The 20653-nt window shown below is 42.7% G+C and overlaps 3 protein-coding genes across 3 annotated transcripts in view; 1 reads left to right on the top strand and 2 right to left on the bottom strand.

The window, feature by feature from the left end:
* ARRDC2 (arrestin domain containing 2) overlaps nucleotides 1–20653 on the bottom strand; it is a 463191-nt gene that overhangs the window by 88599 nt on the left and 353939 nt on the right. The window lies entirely within an intron of this gene.
* On the bottom strand, nucleotides 4903–6397 carry VMAC (vimentin type intermediate filament associated coiled-coil protein). Its single transcript, XM_063290668.1, has 2 exons — nucleotides 6189–6397; nucleotides 4903–5374 (listed from the first exon to the last, which is right to left on the bottom strand). The coding sequence occupies exons 1-2, from the start codon at nucleotides 6389–6391 to the stop codon at nucleotides 5026–5028; spliced, it is 552 nt and encodes a 183-aa protein (XP_063146738.1). The 5' UTR covers nucleotides 6392–6397; the 3' UTR covers nucleotides 4903–5025.
* On the top strand, nucleotides 6945–13746 carry NDUFA11 (NADH:ubiquinone oxidoreductase subunit A11). The gene is made up of 4 exons (XM_063290667.1): nucleotides 6945–7068; nucleotides 9472–9564; nucleotides 13133–13255; nucleotides 13393–13746. The coding sequence occupies exons 1-4, from the start codon at nucleotides 6987–6989 to the stop codon at nucleotides 13503–13505; spliced, it is 411 nt and encodes a 136-aa protein (XP_063146737.1). The 5' UTR covers nucleotides 6945–6986; the 3' UTR covers nucleotides 13506–13746.

Raw genomic sequence — 20653 nt, 5'->3', positions numbered from 1 at the left:
GTCATGAATCTGATGTTTCCAAGTGTTTTGCTCCACAATGAGCAAAATACTGGAGAAATAAAGACGGGATTAATCCCAGAAAGGAAGGCGAGAACAAACTTAATTAGGCAAGATAATGCGTAAGATCAAGTCAACTAGAGCCTAATGTGTCATAAGCAACACCTGATTTGGTAGGCATCTGGCACCCAGAGCAGTGGCTCCAGCAGGGTTGTATCATGTACACAGCCAAGCAATCCGATCATTGCATCCTGCACTAGCTGTGGCTCCAGACCAAGCACAGGGGAAACCGGAGGGAGTGCATTCCCTGAACCTAAGTGTGAGGTTGGAAACCCAGCCAGCTGGTCAAGCAAGTCAATGCAGCCTCCAACGACAGCCATGACCTAGCAGCCCCGCTGCCACAGTCCATAAAGTCTCACCCTGTTTTACGCTTTAAGATTTTCCCTACAGGTAGTACTGGAAGCACCATAGAAACGGGCCTCCAATCCACAACTCACAAAGACAGTCCAGGAGGATCTGTGTTCAATACTAGCAAATGCCATGAGAACAAGCAGGATCAACATAGATGTGGATCTGAAATGAATCTCCTGCTCTTAGTTCAGCTCCTTCACCATTATGCCCCAGGGCTCTTCAACATTCTGAAAGTTATTTCAATTTATATGGCTGCCCATCTCAAAGTCATGATTCTGAGTGGCTAACAACAGTTAAAAACTATTTATTTAACTCTGTGTTAAATCAATGACTCCGAGCTCTCAGAATTCTGAGAAATTTCTTTCTTGGGAAAGAGGTTCACATCATAGCAACTGATCAAACAGCTTTTTTAAAAAGAGTCATGATATTCAACTAATATTTCCTCTATTTTTCCTTCTCAACTTATATTTAGGGGTTAGACTGTTCCTGTAGGTGGGGTTTAAATTTAGTCATGAGCAATAAACTTTGTCTCATCTTTGAATTTGTTTAACGCTCTTTGAAAACTATCAAAGATAGTATAGCCCATAGTTTAAACTCCATCAGTCTACATTATTCTCATGACAAGCATGTGTGGGAGCAAAGTCACAGAATGAGTCTCCCTAGTTGAGTATGAACTTAAATCTCTGTCTCCTGGTCCCATACTGAAGTAACTACTACATCACTCACTTTTTTATAAGCAGCACTTCATGCTCTCCCCAAAATGTCTACAATAGAAATGTCTAGGAGAAGCAATTTTGGCTTAGAGAGATAAGGCTTTTACCCCAAACTTGGGAATTGTTTTAAAGACTTCTTCTTGGCAAGGTTTTTCAGAAGTGGTTTGCCATTGCCTTCTTCCTAGGGCTGAGAGAGAGGCTGGCCCAAGGTCATCCATCTGGCTTCATGCCTAAGGTGGAACTAGGACTCATGGGCTTTCCATGAGTTTCTAGCCTGGTGCCTTCACCACTAAACCAAAGTGGCTCTCAAAGACTTCAGACATCATGCCAAGGCAGTAATTTGACTTATAATATTGCATATACCCAAATATTATGGGTTGCCAAGCTGATTTACTGTTGTGCAAACCCAGCCAATGTTAGTGTAATTCCATAAACCATAAGCAAATCATAGTTTAGAACAATGTAAGAATGGTCATAAAATCAGGCAGTTTTGAAAAGTTCTGGTATTCCTGCTAGGAATCAGTCTAGTCTTATATCTTAGTGAAAACTCACGTAAAACAAGCAAACATTTAAAAAGCAGTGAGAAAAACACCAGAATACAGTACAGATCAAGTATACCAAAATATTTTTTTAATATTATTTTGCTTCCAACAAGAAAAAATAGATTGAGGACCTAGTGTAACAAAATCCCCATAGGCACTTAACTGGTGCTTCAGTTGTCAGTAGAGAACTACCATGACTCAGAATGAAGGTAACAGGCATTAAATAAAACAAACCAATCCTATACATGTATATTCAGAAATTAGTTTCACTGGTTCCCTGTAAGAGTGCTTCGGACTGCGATCACTCATTCAAGAGACTAATTATTTGTTGCACAGAAATACAGTAAGTTACAGAGCAAAGGGTTGCCAAAATGCCAGTGGAAAATCTGCAGCTTCCCCAAGGTGGAGATCACAAGAGTTCACTCAACCCATCTGGGCAGACAAGATTGGGGAAGACTGGAATTAAGATGAAACAAAAAGCAGGATCTTTGGAAATCACGCTGCTGTTATCACAACATCTGCCATTTCAAAAGTTACATGGCTAAGATGGGATCAAGAGGACACCAAGGCAGTTTCATGGCTGTTTAGGTTGGTGGAATTCTGTGAACTCCACCAGAATGGCTCCCTTGGCACATTTCTACTTTCCTCTGGAACAGAACCCCCGCCCACCTCCCTATGGCCTAAACCATCGGATTTTGCTTCTCCGTTACTTTCCTCTATAGCTCAAGGTCCCTTAACACCGTGTTTCTCAACCTTGGCAACTTTAAGTTGTGTGGGCTTCGACTCCCAGAATTCCCCACCCAGCTGGGAGTTGAAATCCACACATCTTAAAGTCGCCAAGGTTGAGAAACACCGCCTTAAAACATTGAAATTATTAAGTGATCTCCGGCTGAAAAGGAGTTGGCGTATTGAAAGGTTCAACATCTTACGGAGCCCTTCTACTTCTAACATTTGGAAGTGGCTGCTACTGCCTCTGTAGCACAGACAGCAGCTCCCAGACATGAGAGAGGTATCAGCACACTTGACGGGTTTAGAAATATGTATAAAAATGGGCTACTGTATTGTAGAAGAGGTCATAGCTGACTGGAGCTGTATACAGGAATCTCTCTAATGTAACGTTTTGTTGCCTGCCAATTGCACAGCATTTTACTGAATATAATTTTAAAGTGGATTAAGTACCCCAAGGTTTGGCTGGATTCACATGAGACACTGAATTATAAAACTCAGCCAGCTAGCCATTGTACCCCTGCCTTCTGGAGCTGGTTAATGAAGGTTTCAGACTTACCATGGTGCTCCAACCCAAAACAGCCACCATTTTCAATGATCTACGATGGCGTATGTTTCAGGTCTGAATGCCCAGGTAATCCTGAAACGGGGGGGTTCAAGAGCCCCGCACGACAGGGGTAAAATACTTCCAAAGTTTAACAAAGGCTGATAGTTCTGTTTGTCATGTGAACTGAGCCTCCATGCAACATTGTCTACTGCCTATTAGAATAGAATCAAAACAAACGACAATCTCCCCATTTCCCCACCCCCAGGCCAGTAATAATCATGGCCACCCTGCCTGTCTATTCACAGCTTTTGTAGCAGCCCTGCATGCTTGTTCAGTCAGTTCTGAAAAAAAGCCTATTGGTTGCACGCATCCTATATTTTGAACAATACCAATAGGCTTGGCCAAGAAGGCAGGCAAGGAAAACAACTGCACTGAAGCAACTTCCAGATTTTTGCTAGGAAACGGATCCAAGTTAATTCAACAGAACTTCTCAGCATTTTTAGCACACTTATGATAGTATTTTTTGACACAAAATTGCTAGTGTTAAAAAAAAACAACCAGTCTTTTTCCACCACTGAGAAGCTAATCATAGGGTTTGATCTCTCCTGACTGACTCATAGGATTGGAAGGAAGCTTGGGATCTTCTGATCTAACCCCCTTCCCAGGCCAGGAATCCTCAGACCATCCCAGACAAATGGCTGTCCAACCTTTGTCTGAAAATCTCCAGTGATGGAGCCCCCATGATTCCAGGAGGCAACCTGGTCCACTGTTTAATAGCTCTCACACTCACTGCTTCCTTTTTTTTTAAGAGACAACCATGGAGAAGAGCTAACAACCCCTAACACCATAAATAAAAGATGGCTGTATTCCTTTTCCTGCTCAAGCAAACAGAGGTGGTACCAGAAGCTGAAATTCTCTGCTCATTCTCATGGGTTAGCCAAACAGGCCAAAAAGGAAGTTTCCTATTTCTCTGTGATTTTGCCCCTCCTAAAAAAAAATGCCTATCCAGCTTAAAGATGGACATAAATCACACCTCAGAGCTGAAGGTTCATTAGATGCACTCCCCAGTTTATACTCCAGTAAGATTGTTAAGGGCTAAGTCTTGAAGGGAGATGAAGCTCCCCAATGAAAGGAAGTAAAGTTTTATATGTACATTTCAGTACAAATGAAGAATACTTGCAGGACTGGACTCCAGGATTCAAGTTTTAACCATGGCTCTTAAAAAAAAAATAGATACTAGTATCTAAGGAACATTCTTCTTTCCATCATTCTAAGTATGGGAAACTTCTTTCCAAGTTTATCAACAAAGGCATGATTTGCGACCCCCATGCATTTTATATTCTAAACTAAAAGCCCATCTGGCACACGCAAAGCCCAAATTATACAATCACAGAATTAGAAGGAACCAGAGAGGTCATCTAGTACAACCCCTGCTCAGTGCAGGATTCACTAGAGCATCTCCTTTAGCGAAGGAGAACTTACCAAGTTATATTACAATTTGTTCCACTAGCTGACAGCTCATAACAGAAAATTCCTCCTGATGTCTAACCCTAATTTGAATTCCTTCCTTGCAGTGTGAACCCATTCTGGTCCTGTTCTACTCCCAAAGAGACTGCTGCTGGCTTTGGCTGGACATAGCAGTAAAAATATTGAGAGAGAGAGAGCAGTGATGGCAACATTATTTAGAGTAATGTTAATTAAGTTAGCAACTTCCCTTTAGACACCTGCTTCTCTTAGAGCGGGACTAGGCAACCTGGGGTGCTCCAGTTGTTGCCAAACTACAACTCCCAAAACTGGAAACATAACCAACATTGGAAGATGCTGGGACTGTCATAATTTGTCCTAGAGATTCAGCTACCCTACATCCAATTAAGGGGGTGCAGAAAAAAAAGGCATAATTCCTAAGCCACACATAAAAAAAAGTCTGCTGATACACGAAATTATTATTGAAGTGCTGGTTTAAAAACAGTCATTTTAACTGTCAACCCAGCTTAAGCAGGTCAGGGTAAAAAAAAAGTGGTATTACCCTACTCAAAAGAGAAATTATCTAAAACAGGCGTCAGATATGGGACCCAAGAATCTTGTCCATTTACACTGTTGTCCCAAACAAAGTCTTGTCTGAATCCTGTTCATCATCCCCAAGTGAAAAGTCTTTAGTGTCCAAATCAAGATCTGGAATACAGTTTGTCTCCAATGACAGGCTGTGATCTGGTGAGTTGCTGTCACTTTGTGCACCAAGGACAGGACTCAGCTGCTCCCCTTCAGCCATGTATGCCAGGAGATTGTCCAGGACTGGACGGCTACGGCAGATCTTGGTCAGCAAGCGGCTCCTGTGCCTCAGTTGCATTATCAAACTGTCTTTTTCCTGGATCACATTTAACAGTTTTTGGGCATGCTGTTCAGAAGACTGCAGCTTCTCCTCCAATATGGCAATTTCCCTTTGGAAGGAAAAAAAAATGGATGATGGTGGAAAGGACCAGTAAATTCTGTTTCCTAAGACTGAGCCATGCTAATAAGTTAGAGGTGAAAGTATTCATTTGGAATGGGATGATTGTATGAAAGTTGCAAGATGCAATTAGACAGGCTTGCAAGCAGAGCTGCCCTTGGGGCCTCCTGTGATAACATGTTTCAAAGGATTTCTACCTGCTGGTAAATTTTCCAGCCTGCCTGAAGCATACTGGAACAATTACGCAACCGCTTATTCAACAGGAAAAGCTACTGATAGCCCTTTCATAACCATAGCTGCTCCCAGCCTCAATCTGCCATCTTTTCCTGTTAATCTGTTCCTGAAGTTCCATGTGGGATAGCTATGTCCCACCATGAAATTTAGTAAACTGATATTTGCTTTAGCTGTCCAATAAGTTTTATTTCCTAATGCTGAGAAATAATGACAAATTGTTTAGCAAGAGTGAGTGAGGGGAAAAGCCCAAAAAGTATAGTTTGCAGCCTCCACGAGGGCCAAAGCTTAGCAGTATACAGAGGCCCAACTTCATATAAAGATAGCCCCACGTCCAAAAAAAGTAAATGCCAGTCAGAGTAAGCACAGCGGACCTATAGCACCAACGAGTTCTCTAAAAATCTCAGCACTTTAAAAAACTAAGAAAAATCGGACAGCCAAACAATACGGTTTTTGGTTTTATATTTAAAAGAAAACTTAAATTTCAGTCCTCTTGATCCAAATTCCGCTTCTAATTCTTTCACTAACTGCAAAGCCACTCTAATGAAGGTGCTAGTCCTGCTCGAGGTCTGTACCTGTCTTTGCCCTCCCGAAGCCCGAGCACCGCCTGGCGCATCTCGGCATCCTTCCGGATGAGACTCTCAGCCTGGCCGTGCACCGTGCGCTCCGCAGCTGCCAACCGTCGCTCCAATTCTGCAACCCGTCCGTGCAGCGCTGCCAGGTGCGCGTTAGCCTCGCGAATCTGGACCGGCGTCGGCGGCGAAGATGAAGACATCATGGACGACGACGACGCCCGGGGACGCCCCGCCCACTGCCCGCGCATCGTAGCCAATGGGAACGCAGATCACACCCACCACAAAGGGAACCTTGCCGCGCCCTTCACTCGGGTTGACCAATCAGAAGCGAGGCCACACTAATGGGTCCTGAGAGAATGACAAGTTGGGCTACACCTCCGGTTAGAGCCGCCTGACGGAAAGCTGTGTCAGGTTTGAGGTTCCACGCGTGACAGCCAAATTGGGCCGGTAAAGCGCGGCCTTTACAACGTCCTGCACCAACCGGTCCAAGTAAGCAGGCGAGAGGAGGAGAAAGAAAGCACGCGCGGCATTATGCCGCTTTACCGCCCAAGCATCTACCAATGGAAAGCACGCTAAGCCATACCCACAAGCCAATCAACTCTTCTCCGACGGAAGAAGCCCCGCCCCGATGGTCAGTGAGGCCACGCCTACCTTCCCCTAATCCCGCCCGGTCCTTAGGAGCCTCGAGTTGTAATTGGCCCTCGTGTAACTCAGGGTCACGCTCTCGCGAGACCCAGCTCCTAGTGTCCTTGGTGAGGCCTCGCGATACTTACGCCAGTCGCCGCTGTTGGTGTCAACATGAGCGGGTACTGGGACATTCCGGAGGGCACGAACTGTGTCCGTAAGACCTGGCTTGCGGGGCGCTTCGGGGCCATTACCGGTGAGAACCCAACTGAGAGGGGCTGTTATTGTAGGGCTCCTCTTCCGTGGTTGACTCGGAAGTTACCCCGAATTAGCTGCGTCCACCCGGGAATCGTGACAAAAAAGATCCCCGTCCTTGAGCGTCCACTGCCGTCGTTTTGCCGTCACGTCGAGCTTTCTGTGGGCTGGTCCACAGAGCCTCCTTGCCCCGGCTGGAAGACGCCCTGCGTAATGTTCATTGAGGACGTGTCCTCACTGCTTAGCCTCCATCTCGTTGTCAGTCCACCGCAGAGGCGGGCTGCAGCCGGTTGTAAGCATTCCGACGGGAAAAGAGCGCTTTCCCTGAAAAGATGGAAGAAATGTTTCCATGCCGAGCTCTGTGTGGCGTGGAGGGAGGAGTTGTCCCGGGCCTGCTAGGCTCCAATTGGCCTGTTTGCAGGACTGCCCCTCCCATCCATTTGCTGGGCTCAGTAATCCTTGTAGAGCGGCTGGCCCAGTTACTGGATCGTTCCCTTGCTGATCGGTGTCCTTTTTGAATATCTGGTTTGGTGCGGGGATGATCCATGGAAGGGCAAATGCAGGTATTCTGCAAGGTCAGTGTTTTCACTGGTAAACTCCTCCTTCATAGACATGCTGACTGCAGGAGATGTGGCCCCCAATCATACCTTGCAGGGTAGCCTACTGTTGCTGCCTCTTCCCATTACAGGACTTGGGGTATCAGCAGAGTAGAAGAGCCACACTGCGTTATGGGCAAACATGATTTTGGAAGTGTGCGTGCATTAAAACATTCACGTTCACTTTGGTGGCAACCTTGATTTCAGCCAGGTGGGAATGCCAGCAGCTTGTCTCTGTTTTCGCCCCTCATACAGGCTGATATGACAGCACTGTTTGATTGCATGTTGCGCATGTGGTTAATTGGGTCAGGTAAAGTCACTCAACACATTTTTATTGTTTGGCGTGTGTGATTCTAGCCCTTTTGGATCAGTGCAATAACCAAGAACTCAGCCTTAAGATCTGAAGGTATGGCACAGAAAAGAGGGCCAATCATCTCAAAACGCAGAACACAAAGTAACAGTTTAATTTACAGAAGACAGGTTTTGGTTTAATGTTAGAAAAAACTTTCAAAGTATAAGAGGAATTTGATGGCAGAAGACATTCCATAGCAAAATTGGTAAGCCCCCTTCTAAGGATGTGTTCAGATAGAGGCTGGACAATCATCTCTCATGGATGTTTTACTATAAATTCCTACACAAAATGTGAGATTATACTTGATGGCCTAAATGGCCCCTTCTAGCTTTATGATTCTGATTCCAAGTCATAATTCTGATTCAGAGTCATCGTTAGGCAGGGATGTTGACTGTGCAAACCCTAAGCTGATTTCAGTTTCACTGATGTCCAGCACACTTTGGCCAGATTGGCTGGAAGATTTCAGAACTGAAATCCAGCACATCCAGAACAATGTTTCTCAAACTCTGTTCCATGAAATACCAGAGCTCCCCAAAGAACTTGAGGATGTTTGTGAGCTGGTCCCAGGATTCAAGATAAGATTTTAATTAGGTTTTAGATCTGTGACATTTCACTAGCTTAGCAAGTACCCTGTCCATGAATGAAGAAGGTTCATTGGCAAATCTTATCATATTGAAACATTTTTTAAGAAGTCACTACAGAGTTCGATGAAAGTTTACTGAAAATAGGAGCTTTTAAGTGAAAAGGCAGTGAAGGCCCTATCTTTTTCACAACTGGTATATGAAAGTAGATTGTTAATATTCACTATAAACACAACCTAATTTCAAAATAGGGTAAGTATTATGATGCCTCTGAGTTCCTTTAACAAATCTAATTCCATATGTTGATTAAATATGTTATATGCAAGCTTATACATCCCAATAAGATTTATAATCAGTGCACTATGTATGTATATGTATATGAAAATAAATATGATTTGTTTTCCTTTACATTTGGTTTCAGGTATGTTTGGTTTCAATGTTACTTTAATATCTTGACCTTTTTAAAGATGAATTCTTAGATACTCTTCACAGCATAGATAGATAGATTTTCCTTGGTCCTCAAATTCAAGAAACACAGTTCAAGAGAACATCACGTTGAGAAGGCTGCTGTAAAAAGCCGAGGCCCCTCTGAGGAAAAACTGTCAATTGCAGGCTCTGTGATGCTGACCTGTTTTTATCTATGATCAATATAGTAAAGTAACATGTTTTTATCCTAATTATTAGATTTTGGTATAGTGGATAGTGGAATATTCCTTTGGATACATGTTATGTTTATGGAATTGTCAATAAAGAAAAAATAGTTAATTATAACCTGTTTACATTCCTTATTTTAAAAAAATAAAGGGTTTTGTTGTTGCTGGAACTACTAACCTTCCTGTCTCCCTTTTTTAAAAAAAAAAACAATTTTCCTATAGGTCTCATTGGTTCAGTTTACCATATAGTGCTGTACACACCCGAAACAACCCTAGAAGGACTTACAAGAGTAGCTTCATCCACTGTCACTATGGGTAAGGCCTGCTTATTTGGTTAGTAGCACTCAGATGCAAATCAGTATGGCTTATTGCCGTGCTTCTCAACCGTGGCAACTTTAAGATGTGTGGACTTCAACTTCCAGAATTCCCCGGCCAGCCATATCCACACATCTTAAAGTTGCCAAGGTTGAGAAGCACTAGTTTATTGCATTGCTATGTGAATAAAGCATTGTGGTTGTAAATCATGTTTATTGCTAATTCTCCTACATGAACCCAGCCAGTTGGAAACCATTGCTTAAAAACAGTATGTGAAGTAATCAAGGTTTAATTTTTATTTATATTTCATTTCTTTTAGGCAGTGTTTCATTTTTAATTATATCTCAGTTTTTAAAATCAGTGTATAATTTTTAATTTACATATATTTTATTTATTTTATAATCAATGTATAATTAAAGCAGAGATCCTGTAATAAAACCAAACCTAGAAGTTTAAAAACTCTTAAGTTCCTGTTCAGGTGGTAACTTATGCTGTATTTATAAGCTTATGGGGGTGTTTAACAAATCATGAATGCATTTTAATCTGTTCTGTTCAAGAGATACTAAAATTGAGGAGGGGAACATACTTCTCCTTCTGAAGTAGCTCTTTGAAGGTCTTGTGTGCTTTCCCACAATGCCCTTGCCCCAGAAATACTGGGGATAGATCATAGCTCAGTGGAGGAACACTGGCTTTTCTATAGTGACTTTTGGACTGAGAACAGTTCTTAGGTGAAAACAGTGGGGGACAAATTGTGGTGTTTTGTTTCAAAATGTTTCAAAACCGAATGTTGTGGAATGTTCTGTTTTGAGCATCTTGGAGGCAACTCAAGCTCTGTTTTGACCTCAAAACACCTCCAAAATACTCAAAACAGCCTGTTCTATGCTCAGAAAAATGTTTGCACTAGAAACGGGACATTTGCACTCAAATTGTTTCAAATAAAATGTTTAGCACATCATTAGGTGAAACTTTAGAAAGGCGCTGCCAGTTGGTTTTGTGCTAAGCAGTTAGAACAAATGGCCTACTTTAGTGTAAGGAAGTATCCTGTGTTTGTATTATTCCCATCCCAGAAGAAATCCCCAGTGATTGAACTGTAATATTAATGACTGAGTGATGGATTGATTATGTGCCATCAAGGTAGTGTCCCTCAGCAAATACATAGATGGATTTTCTCCAGAACCATCTGCACCTAACCTGGTCCTTCAGGTCTTCCATTGCTCCACTCATTACCATCGTAATTGAGTCCGTTCATCTTGCTGTTGGTGGCCCTCTTTTCCTCTTTCCTTCCTTCTAGCTTTCCCAGCATTGTAGACTTCTCCAGAGAGCTAGGTGTTTGCATAAGATGTCTAAAATATGAGCATTTGAGCCTGGTCATTTATGCCTGGACTGAGAACAATGCATTGGCTTGGATCCATTTGTTCGTTATTTTTTGGCTAGCCACATGAAACGTTTTATGGACTGTTCCACAATCAGCCCCTTTTTGCTGTTATAACAGCTCTTCCACCCCCTTGTACCAATACTATAATCAATTTGATTTATTTGTTCTCCATCTAGTGATGTCCATGCATAGAGGCGCTGTTTTGGTTATTGGAAGACGATGTTAGCAATGAAGAAATCATTGGCTGGCAGAAATTGACAAGTCATTTTCCTGCTTCATTTTGGTTTCCTAGGCTACACAGTGCAAATAGGTTTTCTCCCGCAATATTTCCAACCTTGGCATTCCAATTTCCAACTGCCAGCAGCAGATATTACTTGCATGTTCTGTCAATTTCAGATTGAACTTGGCCATAAGACATGTCAACCTCTTCTTATGCATCAGTGGCTGGAGCATAAATTTGGATAACTGACTTATTAAAGGGTTGTCTGCAAAGTCTGATATTATTGCACCCAAGTACTGTTCTTCCTGTATCCTTTCTGACGTGAAAGCAACACCATTCCTTTTTTGTTTTTTATCTCCTGACTAGTAAACAGTGCAGTCCTCCGACTGGCAGTTTATTTCAATTTGCTGATGCCTAGGACATCAATTTCACCTTTCATTTCACCTTTCACTGTGTTGAGATTTCCCATGCTGATGCTTCTTATATTCCAAATTCCCACTGTAATTCTATTACTGCAGCTTCAGATTCCCTTTCCCTACATGGCAACATCAGCAACTAGAGGTCCCAAAGGCTTTAATCTAGCCGCGCCATAAATACTATTAGTACTCTGAAAGATGTGCGAAGGTTGCAAAGATTACTGCAGATGCTGACTGCAGCCAGGAAATCAGAAGACATTTAATCCTTGGGAGAAGAGCAATAAAATAGTTAAGAGCAGAGACATCACACTGACAACAAAGGCCCGCATAGTTAAAGCAGTGGTGTTCCCTGTAGTAACATATGGCTGCGAGAGCTGGACCATAAGGAAGGCTGAGAGAAGGAAGATCGATGCTTGGAACTGTGGTGTTGGAGGAAAATTCTGAGAGTGCCTTGGACTGCAAGAAGATCAAGCCGGTCCATACTCCAGGAAATAAAGCCAGACTGCTCACTTGAGGGAATGATATTCAAGGCACACAAATTAATTTATCATTTTAGTAGTCATAAACACAGTCTGACAACCCTTGTTTTATATAAAGTAGTAAAAAAATTATCCATTCAATCATGTCCGATTCTTGGAGGCTGCCTGGACAGGTCCCTGTAGTTTTCTTGGCGAGATTTTCGAAAGTGGTTTGCCATTGCCTTCTTCCTAGGGCTGAGAGCACGCGACTGGCCCAAGGTCACCCAGCTGACTTTGTGCCTAAGGCAGGACTAGAACTCACGGTCTCCTGGTTTCTAGCCTGGTACCTTAACCACTACACCAAACTGGCTCTCACTTAATCAATATAAATTGTTTAAAGCAGCAAAGAGGAAGAATTTAATGCATGAGTGGGAGGGCTGCAACTCAATCTACACATTGTACTAAGTCATAATATAGTTGGAATAGGCTAATTACTGTATGTTATGTGAATCCAACTAATTATGACTTAGTCAGCAAACTGATTTAAAAATGGGGGCTTAGCATCAAGTGGGAACTCAGCTTCTCTCGTTTGGAGAATAGGGTTAAAAATACTGGTATATTATCAGCTTAATTGGTAATTGTTGGTAAATTCACAGTAAAGAAAGCTGCTTCTTAAGTAGCTGAGTTTAATACCATAGCACATTTTGTTAGCTACTGACTTAGATGTCTTTGAAAGGATTAGAGAAATTCAGATAGGATGAACTAACAGTTATTTTTTACATTAATTAATTGTAATGGTGTTCAGTAGCATTCTATCCTGAAATAATTGTTTGCCAGAAAATGAACAAACGGGTGATTTTCCCATATTCCAGCTTGTGAATTTTTTGTAGGCATCTGACCTGCTATTGTGGAAAATAGGATGTTTGACCCTCTTTGTTCTGATCTAGCAGGGCCAGCAGAAGCTCCGTTACTATTTGCAATTGACTGCTCCAGCCAGTTAACATTGATTGTGGTCAGTAGGCCAGAAATACCCTTGTGTTTTCTGCTTTCCGTGTTTCCCTGTACATGGCTTTTCTCTTCTGCTTTTTTTTCTCCACAGCCACCTTAGGGGCAGTTTTCGCGGCAACGACTTGCATCAGTGCTGAGCTACGAGATGCTCCAGAAGACCCCATGAACTACTTCATTGGAGGATGTGCATCGGGTGCAATGTTAGGAGCCAGAAGTTAGTATTGGTCAACTTAAGCCTTTAAAAAAAAAAAAATTCAATGAATATTTTGGCTTTTGAGCTTAATAATTATAGCATATAATCTATAGTCTATGACCTAACCAGTCCTTGTTTTCTCCAACTCTAATCTTCAGGTAACAGTTTTCTTATTGGCAGTTCGGCTTGCGTTGGTCTTGGTGCATTGGGAGCTCTTGTCAAGGTTGGCAGGAAGCAAGGCTGGAAATTGTTGCAACCTCCTCAACAATAACTTGGACTTTCTAATCCTAAAGGCAGACGTCCCTCTCTGTCTTCATTTATCATATATAAAAACATTGCTACATGTGCAGTCCCTAGTCACTGGTTGAAGCTCGTGGTGCTTCCAAACTGCATCTGTATTTAGTAATAATTGAAGGATGTCGACCCAATATGTACAATATGATGGAGTGGTGGTTTCACTGAATTGTCTGTTCTGAGAGGAACTTATTTGCAAATAAAGAATTGATTGGGTAGTTTGTTGTCCATTTCTATGCTTAGCTTTTCCCCCTAAAAATGGCTTCCTTAGGACTGAGCTGGATGATAATTTTGGAAACACTGAGCATGAAAGGGACTCTACTGGATTGGACAGTTGATTTAGTGTTTGCTTCCAACAGCTGCTACTCAGGTGTTTCCAGGAAGCTCACAATAAGGCAGGAAGCCTTTTCTTTCACTTGCTCTTCTCAGTATTCAGAGCTGGGCTGCCTCTGCAGATAGACATTTCATATAGCCATATTTTCTGAACTTGGTTCCTCCCAGACAGGCTAGAACTAGAACTTTAGAAGGCAATCCTGATTAGAAAATATAGGATTTATAGTCCTAACATAACTAGAAAATTCCAGGTTGAGGAACATGGTCCTTAGCCATAGAGGCTCAGTAGCCAAGAGGCAGAATACGTATCTGTACAATCTGCAATAAGTTCTAGAAGCAAGAGTGCAGAGCAGCCATATCAAAAAAATACTGTGGTTATAACTCCTCTGAAGGCTGGGTGTTTCAGGCAAATTGTTTTCTAGTGTCCTTAAGTACAATGCTCTCACCAGTGGTTTCAAGCATCTCTCTCTCTCTGTCTCTCTCTCATTTATGTAGCTGTCCATCTCATGTATGTGACTCTGAGTGATGTACAATAAAAACAAAACAATGAAAACACACCTTAAATAACCATTAAAAACAGGTAAACATGCATATAATGAAGCTATGGGAGAATGTTTAAAAACTCATTTACGATAAAGCCATCTCGGGGGCTCCCTTTTCCAAGGGATCTCCAAGCCTGCTGGAAAAACCACGTCTTGAGAGAGTTCCGGAAGGCCAATAGGTCCGGGCTAGTCTCACCTTGGGGGTGGGGAGATGATGTTCCAAAGGGTGGGGGCTACAGCAGAAAAAGCTCTCCTCCTGGGTCCCATCAGATGGAACTCCTTAGCAGAGGGAACTTGTAATGGGTCCTTCCTGCCTGACCTGATGGGACAAGTAGATGTAATCAGGAAGAGGTGGTCCCTCAAATACCCTGGCATGACAAAATTATTTTGGAAGATAAGGCTTTGCATGTACATTTTGTTAAATATCACCTCCATTTCGGTTGACATTGTCCATATCTGGCATAGGGAAATAATTTAGATACTTGAGACATGAATGCCTTCTCCCACCCGGTGGAGCCAATCAGGCTCCTGGTTTCCAAAGAACTCTGGACCATATAACAGCAGGCCTGATGGGTATAGCAAAAGTAGAGGAAGATGGGATGAATCTGACCAGGAACAGGAGAGACCCCATATCAAGGCCTATGCTGTGGTAAGGGCAGCAAAGACGGTGTACTTTGTTTCCACCGTTACATCCACAGCAACTTGTCCAGCAGATCTGATCCAAGTTGTAAAAGGGCTGATAAGAAAACTTCGTTGCCCACTGTTACACTTGTGCTGACTTTGTGCAGATAAAATTACATTTGTTCTGCTCTGGATACCTTTGTTAGACTCCTCAGGTGTTTGCTTGTCCATGTATTATCAATAGGCTTCAGTTTATACAGCCCAGGAATGTGGACAGGAATCTTGACAGCATGACACTGATCACATGCTCAACCCTTGTCCTTGATTGACTAAAGTGGCCAAGGGAAGTCTGAATTGGTACAGAGTGACCAGTGCATCACTGGAGAAAGGAATCATTCCCTCTAACCCAGGGTTTCTCACCCAGGGTTCCCTGGAACCCTAGGGTTCCATGAGAGGTCACTAGGGGTTCCCAAGGAGATCACTATTTATTTTAAAAATTATTTCAAATTTGGGCAACTTCACATTAGGTAAGTTTCATTATTTTTAGTTTAAGAACACTGTTAATGCATATATACAGGCCTACACGTGAAACAAATAGAGTAATTTTGTAACTTCTGGGCCTATTTGAGTCTGAATGCTCAGGGGTTCCCCGAGGCCTGAAAAATATTTCAAGGGTTCCACCGGGTGTTGTAAAACCTTTAATGCAAAAGTCCTCCCTGGGTCCAACTGGATCTAACTGGTCTTCAGTTTGCTCTTCTTAAGCAAGATGTGTAAATATCTGATATCTTCAATTTCAAGGTTTCTTTGATTAAACATGTTATCTAAACCCACTACAATCTTACCTCAGGTCTGGTTTTGGGACTAGAATAATCCAGTCAGACAATCTGGACTGGAAAGTAGAGAAGGAAGATGTCCTTTTTGGTTCTGCTGCATCTCTCACAAACATTTGATGCATTCATGGTACCGTTTTAGACTGCCTGGCAGACATGGACTTAAAAGGTAGTATTTTCCAATGGCTCCAGACCTTGCTTGGATGTTGGTTTTAGTAGGTGATGCTGGGATCAATCAGAGCTTGATTTTTGTCTCCCCTATGTTGGAAGGCCAAGATGGATACCACTCTGGCAGTACTTTAAGACCTTCCTATTTAGGTTAAGACCTTCCTATTTAGGATAGCATTCACCCCACAGGCAGTGTAAATTTTACTTAAAAGCTTACTTGCTACCACTTGCTTTTATTGGATAATCTTTGTGTAACTTTTTTCTTTTAAAGTATTTAAATTGTGTACTGGTCTTAAATGTTAGCTTTCCTGAGTGGAGTATACTGCTTTATATAAATTGGGTACCTATCATGTTAATCCAAAATGTGGCTGGCTTGTTTGTGATTTAGCCAGTGGTATGATCCTAGCCATTCTGGTTTATAAACCATGGTTTATGGCTTAGCATGGTATGCAAATCTAGCATGCTTTACTTATATTTATATGCTGCTTCAATCCGATAGGGCTCTAAATGGTTTATTCAACGAAACATGGTTAAACCACAGCTTAGCATGATGGGTCTTTGTCTTGGGCTTCTTTTAATAGTAAACCCATTCAAAGTGACTACCAAGTTTGCTTCTGAGCAAATAAAAAATAGCTGAGTGTGGAAATAGCACTGCCTTCTCCCTGAGCTGGAACACAGAAGGCTAGAAATGTACAGAGGCCGCCCTTTTCCTCCCGGACTTCTGGCAATTAGTGACACCACTCAGAAGCATGCCATCCACACGCCATCTCTCATGTGGCATATTGGCATCTATTTTAGGGCCTCATTTATTCGAGATGTATGACATGTGGAGGTTGGAATCTCCAGTGGGATATAACCTAGAAGTCATTGTGACTTTGAATTATATGCCTCTAATGGGTTGCTGACACCAACATTATATCCCTTCTCCCTGAAATTTGGAGTCTGCTTTGCATTTTCCTCCTTTTCTGTAACTGATACATTGATTACCTAAAAACTTGTAACTGGAAGGGGTCTAGCAGTACCTTTCTTGACTAACAAATGTTACTAAAAGTCAGAAGCTTTCATGCACTGCAAGTTAAACCAAAATGGTCAGCTTGCATCATATGCACTTGGATTATAGGCTGAGGGGCAAGTCCCTTAATCGCAGTTTGAAACAAAATTTTGTAAAAGGTTCACTTATCCAAACAGGCTCATTGTATGATGTGGGCCAGGTTAAACTGAGGATGATCTTCCACCTTGGCTTCCAGACAGGGAGACAGGAGTGGTTTGCAGTGATTGCAAAACTGTGTCATTTCAGGTACTGCATCTCTTCTGCCATTTTTTCTTCACACATCCTGGCAGGTAAACATGTGAGAGAAGCAGAAGGGAAGGGGATTAATCTTCCCCTGGCACATCTACTGTGGCTATGACTCCAACTGGACTGTTATAGTTACTTGACTTTTTTACCCAGATTACAAACACACGCACACTCCTTGTCTCATGCACATGCAAAACCGAGGAAGTGCCAACTCAGCCAGCCACTGCAAACATGATTGGGATACCGACCAAAATAGCTGTAAATAAAAAAGAAGGGTTAGCTCTGTTTGCTCTGCCATCTGGTCTGGCTTTATGGGTGACTTACCCATGGTTTATTTATTTATTTATCAAATTTGTCACCGCCCATCTCCTCCGACCGGAGGGACTCTGGGAGGTTTACAACACAGAATAAATATACAATAAAAATTCCAATAAATACACGGTGAAATTCCAATAAAATCCCATTAAAAACAAAACAATTGCTTAACTATCCCAGCTCATAAAATCCAGATGGCTATGATCTCTTCAGCCATCATGGAGGAGGGGTACTTCAAGGCACCAGCCAACCCCAAGTATGTCAATTCTCCTCCCTGCCCCAAGCCCGGTGGCAGAGCCAGGTCTTCAACTTCCTCTGGAAGGCTAAAAGCGATGGGGCTAATCTTACCTCTGGGGGCAAGATGTTCTAAAGGGCGGGCACTACTGCCGAGAAGGCCCGTCTCCTGGACCCCGCCAGATGGAATTCTCTTATTGACGGGGTCTGCAGCATGCCCTCTCTGCATGAGCGGGTGGGACGGGCTGATAATACGGGGAAGAGGCGGTTCCTCAGGTAACCTGGTCCCATGCCATGTAAGGCTTTAAAGGTGATAACCAACACCTTGAATTGGACCTGGAAGCAAACCGGTATCCAATGCAGCTCACGTAGCAAAGGTGTTATGTGCGCCCTTCTAGGGGCGCCAAAAATAGTCCGCATGGCCGCATTCTGGACCAGCTGAAGCTTCCCGATACTCTTCAAGGGTAGCCCCATGTAGAGTGCATTGCAGTAGTCTATATGGGAGATAACAAGGGCATGAGTGACCGTCCAAAGGGCTTCCCAATCCAGGAAAGGGTGCAACTGGTGCACAACACGAAGCTGTGCAAAGGCCCTTCCGGCCACGGCTGCCACCTGCTCTTCCAGCAGGAGCCGTGAGTCCATGAGGACCCCCAGGTTACGCACCGGGTCTGTCTGGGGCAGTGCAACCCCATCCAGAACCAAAGATGACAAAGTCCCGGATACCGAGGAACCCTTAACCCACAGCCACTCCGTCTTACCAGGGTTCGGACCTACCCATGGTTAATACCAGACATAGCTGAGTGTGCTTGATGAGCATCTATATACTACTAAAACTCTCATGTCTGTTTGTTTGTAACTGTCAAGTGGGTGAAATGGTGCAGCATAAGGCGGCAATTTTTGAACCAAGGTAACTCAAATGGGCTAACTTACAGAATGTGTCCAAAATGCAGGACCTACGACTCTCGTGGAATTGAAATTTGGCAAATTTTATAAAACAATTTATAATATAAACATGATCAGAAAACATTTTATGACATAATACAAAATGTCATAAAATACTTCCTGTGGTCAACTCCTGATGTTTGAGTGGGCTATACAGTTCAATATGAATGACATGGGCTATTTTCACAGCAGATACATCTCTGAATATATCCTTAAATGTTTAAGAACTTTTCCAGTGAAGGCAGTACATTAGAAGCTCTGCCATTGTTGGAGGCATTGAGGAATCTGGTAAGGAGGTATCTCTGAAACAATGACCCAGCAGGTCACGGGTTATCTAGTAATAATTGATTTTGAAACTGCAACCACTTACCAAAAGTGGTTTCCCTTCTCTAGAGTCACACACTGCACAAACTGTATAATGCCTTTGGTTTGGGCTCAGCATAATGTAGAAACAAGGTCAGGAAAGTTGAGTTTGTTTTGGGGTAATAAACCATAGTTTAAAACCATAATTAGTTCCTGGTTTGTTGACTGGAAGTGTGGCTTAGCATGGTGTGCTAAGGTTTGTTTGTGGCTTTGTACCCTACTGAAACTTCCAGCGAATTCAGAAATGCAAGGCCAGAGCAGCTAAAAAAAGGAGGACAGACATATCTGGAATTGAGCAAACAGCAACTACTTATCTGTTGGACTGATTGGCTTGATCAACAAACCATGCTTAATCAATCCCATCATTTAGCAACTTCTAACAGTAGGAATTTCCCTTTCTTGACACAGAGAATGCCTCATCTAAGATAGTACCTTCTAGTCGATGATACATGAAAAAGTGTGTTCTACTCATATGCCCCCTGAAAAGGGGGTGATTAAATAAGTAATTAAACATGGAACTATACTTCCTAACCTGCCTCTCTTCAGAACTGGGTAGAGTCTCACTGAAGATGTTGCCTAGTCTGGCAATGAAACGTCTGCAAACAAACCACCAAGCTCAGAGAGCACCAAGGACTCCACACTTCAACCCTGAGCTACAGAGACTCTCTTCTACAATATTAGTCTATTTAACACATAAGACTTCACTGTGGTTCCAACATACCCTCACAACTACAGGAGTGTGTGTGTGTGTGTGTGTGCGCGCGTGTGTGCGCTCAGTTCTGTCCCTGGCTGATTCTCTGGGCAGTTGTTAAGGAGGAGGAAGTTGCATCAGCTGTATTTGTCTTGGAGAGAGGGAGGTCTGCTGCAAGACTGAATTGGGCAAGAACCTTGGGTGTGTGGTGATAAGCAACCCTCACATATTGTAGGCGATAAGCAACCCTCCTGTGTTTGGTGCAACTGTTCCTGCTTTCAGTGATGCCAGCTGACACCCCCTTTGGCAGGTGGCTGGGTGGCAGGGTAAAGAGGATCAGAAAACTTTCTCTGGTGCCTGGAGTCTTTCCAAGATGAACTTCTCAGAGGAAGCAAGCAAGTCCGTTTTGTTTGAACATGTTTGCACATTCTGGTCCTCTCTACTCTGTGGTCTCTTTCAAATTCTAGGAGGAAACTTAGCAAAATGCTCAAGCTACCAATAAAGGATTTCAAAGGAATTACTTGTTGACTTGGCTCATACATAGTGTCAAGTCATGGCTGGTTGAATTGTGGTTTATTGAATAAACCACCATGGCTGAGTTCACACAGCATGGCAAGCAAAGGTGTGTCTTGCTTCTTGGTGTTTTTAGTGTATGAATCCACCAAATATGGTTCGTAATCAATGCTTTGCTTTAATCCCTTATTGTGCTGTGATGCACCTAGCCAAGTGCTATGCAGAAAACCATGTCCCCTTATAAACACTCAGCTTAGCCTTGCACCCAAGCAAACC

This window comes from Candoia aspera, chromosome 1 (genome assembly GCF_035149785.1).
Source record: "Candoia aspera isolate rCanAsp1 chromosome 1, rCanAsp1.hap2, whole genome shotgun sequence".
NCBI lineage: Eukaryota > Metazoa > Chordata > Lepidosauria > Squamata > Boidae > Candoia > Candoia aspera.
Note: the sequence above shows the minus strand (reverse complement) of the source record. Positions and strands in the feature narration are given on the sequence as shown.

What these genes read in the sequence shown, in the direction of transcription:
- VMAC (XM_063290668.1), bottom strand. Translation starts at nt 6,391, where the DNA reads ATGATGTCTTCATCTTCGCCGCCGACGCCGGTCCAGATTCGCGAGGCT. An exon ending in CTTCGGGAGGGCAAAGACAG is followed by an intron (nt 5,375 to 6,188) that starts GTACAGACCTCG and finishes TTCCTTCCAAAG; the next exon opens with GGAAATTGCCATATTGGAGG.
- NDUFA11 (XM_063290667.1), top strand. Translation starts at nt 6,987, where the DNA reads ATGAGCGGGTACTGGGACATTCCGGAGGGCACGAACTGTGTCCGTAAG. An exon ending in GCGCTTCGGGGCCATTACCG is followed by an intron (nt 7,069 to 9,471) that starts GTGAGAACCCAA and finishes ATTTTCCTATAG; the next exon opens with GTCTCATTGGTTCAGTTTAC. An exon ending in TGCAATGTTAGGAGCCAGAA is followed by an intron (nt 13,256 to 13,392) that starts GTTAGTATTGGT and finishes TCTAATCTTCAG; the next exon opens with GTAACAGTTTTCTTATTGGC.